A 16,471-nucleotide genomic window follows, 5' to 3' on the forward strand; every position below is an offset into this window, starting at 1 on the left:
AGTAGTAGTAGTAGTAGTAGTAGTATTGTCACTATAGGAAAAGGTGACTCACAAAGGTTCAAATATTTTTAACTGTGTCTGCAGCCATTGGTGAATTATGTTAAACATTTTTAGTTATCATTGAAAAGCGATAAATTTGGAAATTTGCACAAACGAGAAAGCAATATGAAAGTGGATCAAGTTAAGGAGGTCTGTCAAGAAAATTTTTATTAGCAACAAAGTCCTCTCGAGAATATCGTTTCTCCAATATTTCAATAACTACTCACATTTGTTATGTAAAGAATATATAAATTGCATTATTTTTTGTGATAATTGCTATATAACGGACAGCATATTGATACGGAAGTACACCCTCCACATTCATATTTTCTACACCCTTGAACACTTTACGAAAGTCATTTTCCATTTACGTTTCCAATGTCATTTATTACAATTTACAGCACTGCTTTCATATCAATCAGTTATATATGTCTTCAACAGAATTTAAGCAGAACTTAAAGCGAGATCGTATAGTAAAATCGACATTAGAAGAAACTTTGATTTTGAGATAGTAGTATCAAAAGCTATATATGTCAATGCATCAAGCACAGCATGAGGTCGTTGTTTTATGATATATAAACCCGAATGCATAATGAAACTGTAGGATTTTCGACCTTATTCAATACGGAAGAGGAAGAGAAGTTCCCGCCAGATACCCCTGTTCGAATGTTTCAAATAAAGTTTACTTAAGAATTGTGAATATCCCAAAAGACTCTTGAACTAATTAAGAAGCAACGTAAAAGTTATTAGATATGAGACTTGATGAAATTATTTCTGCAATTTATCTGTGAAGTATATTTCCTTTATTGAAATTAGCAAAAAATTCAGGGAATCGTACGAGTTAAGGCCAAAAATCAAAACAGACGCCATATTGCTTTTCTTGTTTACCTTGTCCGTTAGTGACACTAGGGGACGGGTTTCCCCTATTTTACTATAATTTGTTATGCCTATATGTGTATTATAAGGTAAGTTGTGCTTATAATTGAAATGATGAACGTACAGTGTCAATACTCAACCAAACTTTTTTGTAATTTTAATAGTGTAGCGAGTGAAATGACAGCTGTTCCTCAAAACATTCCCAAGCTAGAAAAAATATTTCATTATATATATATATATATATATATATATATATATATATATATATATATATATGTGTGTGTGTGTGTGTGTGTGTGTGTGTGTATGCTGTAATATCTTAAGTTAATGCAAATTATACGTTGTAGGATGCCATCTGTATATAAGCAGTAAGGAAATCACCGAAAGGCGTTAAGTACGGCTTTAAGTGTGTTTTGAGGTTTGTCAAACTTATGTTTGTCGTATTGGTTATTATGCCGATAGATTCGAGAGATATCAACACCAATGGATTATATGCTATCGTGCCGACGTTCCTTTTGCGTCTAAAGGAGAGTTAAATAATGTTGACTGGCTTGATAGGATACAAATGTAGATACTTACCAGGCTAGCTACCCCACTTCGATGCCTTTGGATATTGAGAGCTTTGTTTTTGGTTTTTGTGTAGTGTTTAGGTACTAAAATAATAATTGTGGACTAGATTTCAAGCATTCTATGTTAACATATAATGTAAAGAATTGTTGGCGAGTATCATGACCAGGAAAAATATAGGGGGTTAACATATAAGTAGGTGGAACAGAATGTTTGAAAACCCTCATCTGACCTTCCTCTTTTGCCTGAATGTATGATATGAATGTTTCAATGTTTATATGTTTTACTGCTGGGGATCATGTGGAATGGCTGCGTGTAGGAGGTTGAATAGTGTCGTGAATAGTCACCGTCAGTTTTCTGTTTGTTTATCTTAGTAATGCCAGGTTATGATAGTAATGCCAGGTTGTGGGTGTACCAAGTATATATAACAGTATACTGAATATTAAGATAATTCATGGGTAAAAGACAGATTTGAATTGAATTGTGTTTTTAGTTTCAGATTTTGAGTGATTTTGTTTTGCAGTGACAATGTAGGGTTATAGAAAATATGATGAGTCTAATTTTACTCTGCATTGAAATTAGTTCTAGGAAATGTTCTATTACATTTTGATTGCCTTACATAGTCTGTTGTGATTACAGAAATACCTGCAGAAAACGAATTTATCTCGTCATAGGTATTAAACAGTATTAGATAAGGCTGTAGTAGTGTATCAGGAAAACGTGGAGTTAATCATTGTAAAAGTAAGTAATACGCTTGTTAAAGATCATAGGTCATATTCTTGAAGTTGATGGCTTCATCAATAGAAAGAACCATAGCAGTTTCGTTAATTTTTGCAACCAGCTGAATTACCCTACTTATTCATCGTTACTGGTTGTTCATACCTGTATTAGCTGATTAGTTATGCCACATCATAATTTATCTTGATAAAGTTGATCTTAAGGTGACTTATTTCATCATAATCTCTTGAGGTATGTATATGAATCACTGTAGCTTTTCACTAGCCAACTCATCCCAAGATGAATCAGGCTGTACTGTCATCAGTAAGGTTATTTATTTAAGGCCAAGGCCTTCAGGCCTTTATATCTTCCATAACCTGGCTGATTGTATTGATGCATTGTGTATATATCTTTTCAGTTTAATGTTTTCATAGTCCATAATGTTTATAATACATGAAGATGATGAATTAAAGACTAGTTTTTTACCTTTGATGCTTCCTCTTTTATTTTATTTCATTCATGGCATCTTTTGATTTTAGTGGTGTTATATGATAGTTATTTGCCAGTAATGAATGGGTTTTGTACCATTCCATACATCATATTTATGTATACAATCTTCAGAATATTTATTTTTTTAGTTTAGACTTGTCTCAGTATGGGTTGTGAATGATCTTTTCACATTTTGTAGACTGCCATTCCTTCCCAAGAAAGCAATGTACATTATTGTGGAGAGTAGTTATAGCTTCTTTGGAGAGTATCCTGATCAATTTTGTCTTGTCTTTTTTTGGAAGATCTGAAAATTTAGACAACCATCTGTGTTGAAAAAGCCCTGGTTTCCAAGATGTACCTCACTGAAGGTTGGTCATCAGTTATAATTACCTTTCAAGCTCTCCAGTTCTGTCTGTCCAGTATAGACTGTAATTAAGATCCATATCTTATTGCACATGAAATTTTTATGCTAGTTTATGTGGTCTGCAAAAAAGAATTGCCTCATTTAGTAAACCATTGGAAAGATAAAAGATGTTACACTTCTGTTTTCAAAGTTGATGGTGGAGTGGGATGTTTTTTATGCTGATCTCTCCTGCTCGGCTTGCTATATTTCCTAAATCCATATGACTGTGTGAGTCTTCAGCACTAATTCGCACCTTTTGTTACAATGTTTCTTCCTTTATTTCATATTATATCCTATGGTTGTTCAGTCCCTGCATGTGTACACCAGACTGTATTGAAAATTTACAAGTTATGTTTAGGTTCTCTCGCAGATCTCCCTTCAACAGGTGGGCGTGTACACTAGACTGTATTGAAAATTTAAAAGTGATGTTTAGGTCCTCTTGCAGATCTCCCTTTAAAGGTGGGCATATTTAAAGCCTTTAGCCTTCCCCTGTAACTCATTTCTCTTAAATGTGGTACTGTCTTTGTTGTTCTCTTTTGGACCTTCTCAAATAGCTCCATTCAGGTCATTAGGTGTAGTGACCAAACTTGAGATGGCTACTGTGAGTTTAGCTTTATGTATGATTTGAACAGCTTGCATGATAATTTCTTATCCATAAACTTGCATGCTATTCAAATACTTGTAGACAAGCATTGGGTCTCTTTTAACTGTTCTCCTGAGATGGGAATCTGGCAACAGATTAGGGACTGTCAGTTCCCGAGTCTAACACAGATTTATGTTGATTGTTTTTACAAGACAATAATCATATTGAGGCCCACTTTAACTCTGTGTGTGTGTGTGTGTGTGTGTGTGTGTGTGTGTGTGTGTGTGTGTGCATGAACTGAAATATACAGTTTCCATCATGCTTTTTATCAAAACTGCTGGTGGCAATTTATCAAAAGTGACAAATTAGCATAATTATGGTGCATAATATATATATATATATATATATATATATATATATATATATATATATATATATATATACACATACATATATCTTTCTTTCTTTTAAACTATTCGCCATTTCCCGCGTTAGCGAGGTAGGGTTAAGAACAGAGGACTGGGCCTTTTTTGGAATATCCTCACCTAGCCCCGTCTGTTCCTTCTTTTGGAAAATTAAAAAAAAAACGAGAGGGGAGGATTTCCAGCCCCCCGCTCCCTCCCCTTTTAGTCGCCTTCTACGACACGCAGGGAATACGTGGGAAGTATTCTTAATCCCCTATCCCCATATATATATATATATATATATATATATATATATATATATATATATTTATTATACTTTTATTATACTTTGTCGCTGTCTCCCGCGTTTGCGAGGTAGCGCAAGGAAACAGACGAAAGAAATGCCCCCCCCCCATACACATGTATATACATACGTCCACACACGCAAATATACATACCTACACAGCTTTCCATGGTTTACCCCAGACGATTCACATGCCTTGATTCAATCCACTGACAGCACGTCAACCCCGGTATACCACATCGCTCCAATTCACTCTATTCATTGCCCTCCTTTCACCCTCCTGCATGTTCAGGCCCCGATCACACAAAATCTTTTTCACTCCAACTTTCCACCTCCAATTTGGTCTCCTTCTTCTCCTTGTTCCCTCCACCTCCGACACATATATCTTCTTGGTCAATCTTTCCTCACTCATCCTCTCCATGTGACCAAACCATTTCAAAACACCCTCTTCTGCTCTCTCAACCACGCTCTTTTTATTTCCACACATCTCTCTTACCCTTACGTTACTTACTCGATCAAACCACCTCACACCACACATTGTCCTCAAACATCTCATTTCCAGCACATCCATCCTCCTGCGTACAACTCTATCCATAGTCCACGCCTCGCAACCATACAACATTGTTGGAACCACTATTCCTTCAAACATACCCATTTTTGCTTTCCGAGATAATGTTCTCGACTTCCACACATTCTTCAAGGCTCCCAGAATTTTCGCCCCCTCCCCCACCTTATGATCCACTTCCGCTTCCATGGTTCCATCCGCTGCCAGATCCACTCCCAGATATCTAAAACACTTCACTTCCTCCAGTTTTTCTCCATTCAAACTCACCTCCCAATTGAATTGACCCTCAACCCTACTGTACCTAATAACCTTGCTCTTATTCACATTTACTCTTAACTTTCTTCTTTCACACACTTTACCAAACTCAGTCACCAGCTTCTGCAGTTTCTCACATGAATCAGCCACCAGCGCTGTATCATCAGCGAACAACAACTGACTCACTTCCCAAGCTCTCTCATCCCCAACAGACTTCATACTTGCCCCTCTTTCCAAAACTCTTGCATTCACCTCCCTAACAACCCCATCCATAAACAAATATATATATATTTTTATCTTGCTTTGTCACTGTCTCCCGCGTTAGCAAGGTAGCGCAAGGAAACAGACGAAAGAATGGCCCAACCCACCCACATACACGTGTATATACATACACGTCCACACATGCAAATATACATACCTATACATCTCAATGTACACATATAAATACACACACAGACATATACATATATACACATGTACATAATTCATACTGTCTACCTTCATTTATTCCCATCGCCTCCTCGCCACACATGGAATAACAACCCCCTCCCCCTCATGTGTGCGAGGTAGTGCTAGGAAAAGACAACAAAGGCCCCATTTGTTCACAGTCTCTAGCTGTCATGTAATAATGCACCGAAACCACAGCTCCCTTTCCAAATCCAGGCCCCACAGAACTTTCCATGGTTTACCCCAGACGCTTCACATGCCCTGGTTCAATCCATTGACAGCACGTCGACCCCGGTATACCACATCGTTCCAATTCACTCTATTCATTGCATGCCTTTCACCCTCCTGCATGTTCAGGCCCTGATCACTCAAAATCTTTTTCTCTCCATCTTTCCACCTCCAATTTGGTCTCCCACTTCTCCTTGTACCCTCCACCTCTGACACATATATCCTCTTGGTCAATCTTTCCTCACTCATTCTTTCCATGTGACCAAACCATATATACAGTTCCTTAGATTTGGGTGGTTTTCCCCCTCTTTTGTTTTATCATTCATCTTGTTTATTATCTTTTCTTTGTTTCCCGTATTCCCAGTCCAGAATATTTCTATATATTCACTTTCTCTTTGGCGTACCAGTATTTCATTTTATTTTTTCTATCAATACTTCCAAAACACACTCTTTCACTTCAGGCTTATAGAACTTTACATTGATGATCATGAATAAGACTGAGAAAGATATATTGTATGAAGTAAGGTTATTCATTTACCAATTCAGGTTTTCTGTGGACTTTTTCAAAACTATGATATTGTTACCATTGTAAGTAGTATTGTATTTTTGCTTATTGTTGCTGTTAAAATTCCTTATTAATATTTGTTGGTAATTGCATCCAGTCTGAAGTACAGTAGTATTATAGGTTATTAATGTTATGTAATGTCTCTGTGTACATTGTATTGAAGGAACAGTTTTATACTTCAAAAGTGAATTCAGTGAATCAGAATGTGATTATCGATTTTTTAACATTATTTTGAGAAATTCTTTTCCAATTTCCCCTAGACATGGACCGTGAGTATGAGCGACGTTTACTACGTCAACAAAATGGCCCAGTAACTTCACCTGCATCCCCATTATCGGTATGTTTATATTTTCTCATGTTGTTTCAATGGCTTTTCTGTGTTTACGATAGCATAATCACATTGTTTATCAGAGTTTTGTCCTTTTTTATTTGATTAATTGATATTTCCTCTTTTGATTGCAGCCCCGTCGTCAGTTAACTCATATTTCTGTCCAGTCTCCTAGTAAAGACCGTACAGGTGATAGGTTTATTCCTACACGTGCTGGGGCCAACTGGGATGTGAATTTTGCACTAATTCAGGTAGGCGTTTGTTCAGTTTTAGATTTGTTCAAATGTGATAGCTAGTGCAGTAAGAAAGCTTTCAAATTGCTTTACACAATGATGATACCTTTTATACAGTACCTAGATGAAGTTTAGATGAATTGAAAAGAACTTAGATAAAGGAAACATGATCATCATATCCATTCATGAAGATTTCAATGTTTCCATATGATGGTCTGAGCATAAGAGTGATGTATATAGATTCTTTTAGACAGACTTTTGATTTAAGGATCCGTTATATAACTTATAGAGCTGCTCAAGAGACAAAGTAGTTATCATGAAGGAAGTGAAATAGGAATATTTAATGATACACTTAGTAATGAAGACTGAAGATGTTGGAAAATAAGTTCTGATTAATCCCTTTGGGCAAGTGAGTAACTCGTTGAAGTGATCAGTTCTGAAATACTGTTTTAGCAGGAAATGGCTGTTCATAAATCTCTTATCACAATTATGATTTGATTTATATATCTTTCATATATGTTTATCCCATGTGGACAATGTAGTGTAACTTGCATGTATATTTTGAATGAAAATTTCATTTTTTCACTCAAATTTCAGGAAAATAACAAAGCGAATAATGAAGTACGTAAAGGTCGTGAGGGAGGAGAGGGGAAAGATGGTGTTGCGTATACCACCCTTCTGCGTAATGAACTCCTCGGTACTAATATTGAGGATTTGAGAGACACACCAGATGAGAGACGAGCGCTTTCACCAGTTCAGAATCCTAACCTTTATCATGTGAGTTACAAAACTGATAGATTTTGTTGATTTTATATTCTATATTCAAATAACACAAATAGAAGTTTAATTCCTTGATAGTAACTTGATTTATAGTTTGATAGATTAGGCAGATGTTATCAGTACATACAAGGGTTGATCATGGTCAGGCTTATTCCCATGCATGTAGCATCTGATGCTGGAAATTGTTACGGGAAAGATTGTTTGGTATGGGTTTCGATAAAGTATGCATTGTACAAACACTTTTGAAATGGGTAATTATTTCTTTTTTCTTTTCATAAGTGTTTGCCATATCCTATGTTAGTGAGATAGTTCTAAGAGCAGATGAAGAAATGGCCTCATTCTCTCATGTCTACTATCTTGCTTTTATTATAATGCACTGAATCCAAAGCCCCTATCCACAACCAGACCCCACAGACCTTTCTATGGTTTCACCTGACCCCATAATATGCTCTGTTGCAGCCCATTGCTGGCATGTTGTCCTTGTATACTACATCCCTCCAGTTTGTTCTTTCCCTGCCTCATGTCATACCCCTTACTCCATACCTCCACCTCCTCCTCCCTCGTTTCTCCTTTTCTTTGTTTCCTCAGCCATTGACATGTATACCCCCTTATTCATCCTTTCCTCACTCGTTCTCTCTATGTCTCAATCATTTCAGAATGCCGTATTTTTCATATAACCACACCTCCTTCATACCCTATCATTTCATATTCAGTCAACTTACGCATCATTTTCACCACCTATTATCTTTTCACTGAAGCACTTTCCATGACAGTCTTGCTTCCCATCTCTCATCGTCCAAAATGTCCCACATCTTCACCCTGTCATTGAACACATATAAAAATCCTTAAGACACTACATCTCCTCACCTTATTTCTGCCAGTTACTGTCCCCCACTTGTCGCCCTAGTTCACAAGTTATGTTTTAGCAAAATTCTAGGATATGAAATGGTGTTGGGTTTACCAAGTATTATATGAGTCATGAAAACTTTGTTACCATTTCACCCACCCCTGTTGTCATTTAACTCTTGTAATAGGCATGTAATAGGCATATCTAACAGAAAAGCCAAGTTTTGTCTTTCTTGTGTGGAGTATTAACTAATTGTTGGCCAAAGCATGTGAGTGGATTGGTGGATTGGGTCAACATAGTTCTTGACCTTTGAGTATTTGGTGGCTGCTTGTATGAGAAGGTGGTCACTGCGTTCATTACTTTGATTTGATGCTTAATGTCTGTTTCCGTAATGTGTTTGCTGTCGAAGTTCAGAAGTTCAGTAACAAGTTTTCTAACCAAAAGTTGGTTTGCTTAATTGTGCAATAAATTTCCCTGATATATGCAGTCTCTTGTGGATGAGAAGGCCTGGGAAGTGAGTCAGTTTTTGTTCGCCAGTGATACAGCTCTAGTGGCTGATTCAAGTGAGAAACTGCAGAAGTTGGTGACTGAGTTGGGAAAAGTATGTGAACGGAGAAAGTTGAAAGTAGATGTGAATAAGAGCAAGGTTATTAGGTTCAGTAGAGTTGAGGGACAAGTTAATTGGGATGTAAGTTTGAATGGAGAAAAATTGGAGGAAGTGAAGTGTTTTACATATCTGAGGTGAACTTAGGAACAAATGTAACCATGGAAGCAGAAGTGTCACAGGGTGTGGCAAGGGTCGAAGGTTCTGGGAGCAGTGAAGAAATGTGTGGAAGGAGAGAACATTATCTTGAAGAGCAAAAATGGGTATTTTTGAAGGAATGGTAGTTCCAACAATGTTATATATTTGTGAGGCAGGGGTTATAGATAGGGTTGTGCAGAGGAGGGTGGATGTGTTGGAAATTAAATGTTTAAGGACAATATGTGGGAACTTCAGTGAAGGGCGCAAATGGGGAGGTGATAACAAGTAGTGGTGATGTGAGAAGGAGATGGAGTGAGTATTTTGAAGGTTTGTTGAATGTGTTTGATGATAGAGTGGCAGATATAGGGTGTTTTGGTCGAGGTGGTGTGCAAAGTGAGAGGGTTAGGGAAAATGATTTGGTAAACAGAGAAGAGGTAGTGAAAGCTTTGCGGAAGATGAAAGCCGGCAAGGCAGCAGGTTTGGATGGTATTGCAGTGGAATTTATTAAAAAAGGGGGTGACTGTATTGTTGACTGGTTGGTAAGGTTATTTAATGTATGTATGACTCATGGTGAGGTGCCTGAGGATTGGCGGAATGCGTGCATAGTGCCATTGTACAAAGGCAAAGGGGATAAGAGTGAGTGCTCAAATTACAGAGGTATAAGTTTGTTGAGTATTCCTGGTAAATTATATGGGAGGGTATTGATTGAGAGGGTGAAGGCATGTACAGAGCATCAGATTGGGGAAGAGCAGTGTGGTTTCAGAAGTGGTAGAGGATGTGTGGATCAGGTGTTTGCTTTGAAGAATGTATGTGAGAAATACTTAGAAAAGCAAATGGATTTGTATGTAGCATTTATGGATCTGGAGAAGGCATATGATAGAGTTGATAGAGATGCTCTGTGGAAGGTATTAAGAATATATGGTGTGGGAGGCAAGTTGTTAGAAGCAGTGAAAAGTTTTTATCGAGGATGTAAGGCATGTGTACGTGTAGGAAGAGAGGAAAGTGATTGGTTCTCAGTGAATGTAGGTTTGCGGCAGGGGTGTGTGATGTCTCCATGGTTGTTTAATTTGTTTATGGATGGGGTGTCTCCATGGTTGTTTAATTTGTTTATGGATGGGGTTGTTAGGGAGGTAAATGCAAGAGTTTTGGAAAGAGGGGCAAGTATGAAGTCTGTTGGGGATGAGAGAGCTTGGGAAGTGAGTCAGTTGTTGTTTGCTGATGATACAGCGCTGGTGGCTGATTCATGTGAGAAACTGCAAAAGCTGGTGAATGAGTTTGGTAAAGTGTGTGGAAGAAGAAAGTTGAGTAAATGTGAATAAGAGCAAGGTTATTAGGTACAGTAGGGTTGGGGGTCAAGTCAATTGGGAGGTGAGTTTGAATGGAGAAAAACTGGAGGAAGTGAAGTGTTTTAGATATCTGGGAGTGGATCTGGCAGCGGATGGGACCATGGAAGCGGAGGTGGATCATAGGATGGGGGAGGGGGCGAAAATTCTGGGGGCCTTGAAGAATGTGTGGAAGTCGAGAACATTATCTCGGAAAGCAAAAATGGGTATGTTTGAAGGAATAGTGGTTCCAACAATGTTGTATGGTTGCGAGGCGTAGGCTATGGATAGAGTTGTGCGCAGGAGGATGGATGTGCTGGAAATGAGATGTTTGAGGACAATGTGTGGTGTGAAGTGGTTTGATCGAGTGAGTAACGTAAGGGAAAGAGAGATGTGTGGAAATAAAAAGAGCGTGGTTGAGAGAGCAGAAGAGGGTGTTTTGAAATGGTTTGGGCACATGGAGAGAATGAGTGAGGAAAGATTGACCAAGAGGATATATGTGTCGAAGGTGGAGGGAACGAGGAGAAGAGGGAGACCAAATTGGAGGTGGAAAGATGGAGTGAAAAAGATTTTGTGTGATCGGGGCCTGAACATGCAGGAGGGTGAAAGGAGGGCAAGAAATAGAGTGAATTGGAGCGATATGGTATACCGGGGTTGACGTGCTGTCAGTGGATTGAATCAGGGCATGTGAAGCGTCTGGGGTAAACCATGGAAAGCTGTGTAGGTATGTTTATTTGCGTGTGTGGACGTATGTATATACATGTGTATGGGGGGGGGGGTTGGGCCATTTCTTTCGTCTGTTTCCTTGCGCTACCTCGCAAACGCGGGAGACAGCGACAAAGTATAAAAAAAAAAAAAAAAATATATATATATATATTTTTTTTTTTTTAATACTATTCACCATTTCCCGCGTTTGCGAGGTAGCGTTAAGAACAGAGGACTGGGCCTTGGAGGGAAAAAACTCACCTGGCCCCCTCTCTGTTCCTTCTTTTGGAAAATTAAAAAAAAATGAGAGGGGAGGATTTCCAGCCACCCGCTCCCTCCCCTTTTAGTCGCCTTCTACGACACGCAGGGAATACGTGGGAAGTATTCTTTCTCCCCTATCCCCAGGGATATATATATATATATATATATATATATATATATATATATATATATATATATGGATTTGTATGTAGCATTTATGGATCTGGAGAAGGCATATGATAGAGTTGATAGAGATGCTCTGTGGAAGGTATTAAGAATATATGGTGTGGGAGGAAAGTTGTTAGAAGCAGTGAAAAGTTTTTATCGAGGATGTAAGGCATGTGTACGTGTAGAAAGAGAGGAAAGTGATTGGTTCTCAGTGAATGTAGGTTTGCGGCAGGGGTGTGTGATGTCTCCATGGTTGTTTAATTTGTTTATGGATGGGGTTGTTAGGGAGGTAAATGCAAGAGTTTTGGAAAGAGGGGCAAGTATGAAGTCTGTTGGGGATGGGAGAGCTTGGGAAGTGAGTCAGTTGTTGTTCGCTGATGATACAGCGCTGGTGGCTGATTCATATGAGAAACTGCAGAAGCTGGTGACTGAGTTTGGTAAAGTGTGTGGAAGAAGAAAGTTAAGAGTAAATGTGAATAAGAGCAAGGTTATTAGGTACAGTAGGGTTGGGGGTCAAGTCAATTGGGAGGTGAGTTTGAATGGAGAAAAACTGGAGGAAGTGAAGTGTTTTAGATATCTGGGAGTGGATCTGGCAGCGGATGGAACCATGGAAGCGGAAGTGGATCATAGGGTGGGGGAGGGGGCGAAAATTCTGGGGGCCTTGAAGAATGTGTGGAAGTCGAGAACATTATCTTGGAAAGCAAAAATGGGTATGTTTGAAGGAATAGTGGTTCCAACAATGTTGTATGGTTGCGAGGCGTGGGCTATGGATAGAGTTGTGCGCAGGAGGACGGATGTGCTGGAAATGAGATGTTTGAGGACAATGTGTGGTGTGAGGTGGTTTGATCGAGTGGGTAACGTAAGGGTAAGAGAGATGTGTGGAAATAAAAAGAGCGTGGTTGAGAGAGCAGAAGAGGGTGTTTTGAAGTGGTTTGGGCACATGGAGAGAATGAGTGAGGAAAGATTGACCAAGAGGATATATGTGTCGGAGGTGGAGGGAACGAGGAGAAGAGGGAGACCAAATTGGAGGTGGAAAGATGGAGTGAAAAAGATTTTGTGTGATCGGGGCCTGAACATGCAGGAGGGTGAAAGGAGGGCAAGGAATAGAGTGAATTGGAGCGATGTGGTATACCGGGGTTGACGTGCTGTCAGTGGATTGAATCAAGGCATGTGAAGCGTCTGGGGTAAACCATGGAAAGCTGTGTAGGTATGTATATTTGCGTGTGTGGACGTATGTATATACATGTGTATGGGGGTGGGTTGGGCCATTTCTTTCGTCTGTTTCCTTGCGCTACCTCGCAAACGCGGGAGACAGCGACAAAGTATAATAAAAAAAAATAATATATATATATATTTCTTTCATACTATTTGCCATTTCCCACATTAACGAGGTAGCGTTAAGAAACAAGGACTGGGCCTTTGAGGGAATATCCTCACCTGGCCCCCTTCAGTGTTCCTTCTTTTGGAAAATATATGTATTATTTTTTCTTATTTTGCTTTGTTGCTGTCTCCCGCGTTAGCGAGGTAGTGCAAGGAAACAGACGAAAGAATGGCCCAACCCACCCACTTACACATGTATATACATACACATCCACACACACAAATATACATACCTATACATCTCGACGTATACATATATATACACACACAGACATATACATATATACACATGTACATAATTCATACTTTCTGCCTTTATTCATTCCCATCGCCACCTCGCCACACATGGAATAACAACCCCCTCCCCTCTCATGTGTGCGAAGTAGTGCTAGGAAAAGACAACAAAGGCCCCATTCGTTCACACTCAGTCTCTAGCTATCATGTAATAATGCACCGAAACCACAGCTCCCTTTCCACATACAGGCCCCACAGAACTTTCCATGGTTTACCCCAGATGCTTCACATGCCCTAGTTCAATCCATTGACAGCATGTCGACCCCGGTATACCACATCGTTCCAATTCACTCTATTCCTTGCACGCCTTTCACCCTCCTGCATGTTCAGGCCCTGATCACTCAAAATCTTTTTCACTCCATCTTTCCACCTCCAATTTGGTCTTCCACTTCTCCTCGTTCCCTCCACCTCTGACACATATATCCTCTTTGTCAATCTTTCCTCACTCATTTTCACCATGTGACCAAACTATTTCAAAACACCTTTTTCTGCTCTCTCAACCACACTCTTTTTATTACTACACATCTCTCTTACCCAATTATTACTTACTCGGTCAAACCACCTCACACCACATATTGTTCTCAAACATCTCATTTCCAGCACATCCACCTTCCTCCGCACCACTCTATCTATAGCCAATGCCTCGCAACCATATAACATTGGTGGAACCACTATTCCTTCAAACATACCCATTTTTGCTTTCCGAGATGATGTTCTCGACTTCCACACATTCTTCAACGCTCCCAGAGCTTTCACCCCCTCCCCAGCCCTATGATTCACTTCCGCTTCCATGGTTCCATCCGCTGCCAAATCTACTCCCAGATATCTGAAGCACTTCACTTCCTCCAGTTTTTTCCATTCAAACTTACCTCCCAGTTGACTTGTCCCTCAACCCTACTGTACCTAATAACCTTGCTCTTATTCACATTTACTCTCAGCTTTCTTCTTTCTCACACTTTACCAAACTCAGTCACCAGCTTCTGCAGTTTCTCACACGAATCAGCCACCAGCGCTGTATCATCAATGAACAACAACTGATTCACTTTCCAAGCTCTCTCATCCATAACAGACTGCATACTTGCCCTTCTTTCCAAAACTCTTGCATTCACCTCCCTAACAACCCCATCCATAAACAAATTAAACAACCATGGAGACATCACACACCTCTGCCGCAAACCTACATTTACTGAGAACCACTCACTTTCCTTTTTTCCTACCCGTACACATGCTTTACATCCTCGATAAAAACTTTTCACTGCTTCTAACAACTTGCCTCCCACACCATATATTCTTAATACCTTCCACAGAGCATCCCTATCAACTCTATCATATGCTTTCTCCAGATCCATAAATGCTACATACAAATCCATTTGCTTTTCTAAGTATTTCTCACACACATATTTATTTATTTATTTTGCTTTGTCGCTGTCTCCCGCGTTAGCAAGGTAGTGCAAGGAAACAGACGAAAGAATGGCCCAACCCGCCCACATACACATGTATATACATACATGTCCACACACGCAAATATACATACCTATACATCTCAATGTACACATATATATACACACAGAGACATATACATATATACACATGTACATAATTCATACTGTCTGCCTTTATTTGTTCCCATCGCCACCTCGCCACACATGGAATAACAACCCCCTCCCCCCTCGTGTGTGCGAGTTAGCGCTAGGAAAGACACCAAAGGCCCCATTCGTTCACACTCAGTCTCTAGCTGTCATGTAATAATGCACCGAAACCACAGCTCCCTTTCCACGTCCAGGCCCCACACGCTTTCCATGGTTTACCCCAGATGCTTCACATGCCCTGGTTCAATCCATTGACAGCACGTCGACCCCGGTATGCCACATCGTTCCAATTCACTCTATTCCTTGCACGCCTTTCACCCTCCTGCATATTCAGGCCCCGATCACTCAAAATCTTTTTCACTTCATCTTTCCACCTCCAATTTGGTCTCCCACTTCTCGTTCCCTCCACCTCTGACACATATATCCTCTTGGTCAATCTTTCCCCACTCATTCTCTCCATGTGGCCAAACCATTTCAAAACACCCTCTTCTGCTCTCTCAACCACACTTTTTATTACCACACATATACATATATACACATGTACATAATTCATACTTGCTGCCTTTATTCATTCCTGTCACCACCCTGCCACACATGAAATAGCATCCCCCCTCCTCCCGCAAGGTATCATTAGGAAAGGACAAAAGGCCACATTCATTCACACTCAGTCTCTAGCTGTCATGTGTAATGCACCGAACCAAGCTCCCTTTCCACATCCAGGCCCCACAAAACTTTCCATGGTTTACCCCAGACACTTCACATGCCCTGGTTCTGTCCATTGACAACACGTCGACCCCGGTATATCACATTGTTCCAGTTCACTCTATTCCGTGCATGCCTGTCACCCTCCTGTATGTTCAGGCCCCGATTGCTCAAAATATTTTTCACTCCATCCTTCCACCTCCAATTTGGTCTCCCACTCCTCGTTCCCTCCACCTCTGACACATATACCCTCTTTGTCAATCTTTCCTCACTTATTCTCCCCATGTGACCAAACTATTTCAATACACCCTTTTCTGCTCTCTCAACCACACTCTTTTTTTATTACCACACACCTGTCTCACCCTTTCATTACTTAGTCGATCAAACCACCTCACACCCCATATTGTCCTCAAACATTTCATTTCCAACACATCCACCCTCCTCCACACAACCCTGTCTATAGCCCATGCTTCAAAACCATATAACATTGTTGGAACACTATTCCTTCAAACATACCCATACCCTCATTAGCGAGGTAGCGCAAGGAAACAGACGAAAGAATGGCCCAGCCCACCCACATACACATGCGGTACACATAAACGCCCACACATGCACATATACATACCTATACATTTCAACGTATACATACACAGACATATACATATATACACATGTACA

At 39.8% G+C, this 16,471-nt stretch overlaps 1 protein-coding gene across 3 annotated transcripts in view; it reads left to right on the forward strand.

Moving 5' to 3' along the window:
* The window catches only part of fzr (fizzy and cell division cycle 20 related), a 39,290-nt gene that overhangs the window by 7,782 nt on the left and 15,037 nt on the right, over positions 1 to 16,471 (forward strand). The window contains exons 1-4 of one of the 3 annotated variants that reach the window (XM_071690331.1): positions 888 to 1,004; positions 6,703 to 6,779; positions 6,905 to 7,021; positions 7,601 to 7,780. In XM_071690331.1, coding sequence (XP_071546432.1) covers positions 6,705 to 6,779; positions 6,905 to 7,021; positions 7,601 to 7,780 — 372 coding nt within the window. In that variant the 5' untranslated portion in view covers positions 888 to 1,004; positions 6,703 to 6,704. Of the gene's footprint in view, positions 1 to 887; positions 1,005 to 3,025; positions 3,057 to 6,702; positions 6,780 to 6,904; positions 7,022 to 7,600; positions 7,781 to 16,471 lie in introns of those variants that run through there. The other 2 variants (XM_071690330.1, XM_071690329.1) reach the window with 2 other exon arrangements.

The sequence above is a fragment of the Panulirus ornatus genome, chromosome 48, assembly GCF_036320965.1.
Source record: "Panulirus ornatus isolate Po-2019 chromosome 48, ASM3632096v1, whole genome shotgun sequence".
NCBI classification, from domain to species: Eukaryota; Metazoa; Arthropoda; class Malacostraca; order Decapoda; family Palinuridae; genus Panulirus; species Panulirus ornatus.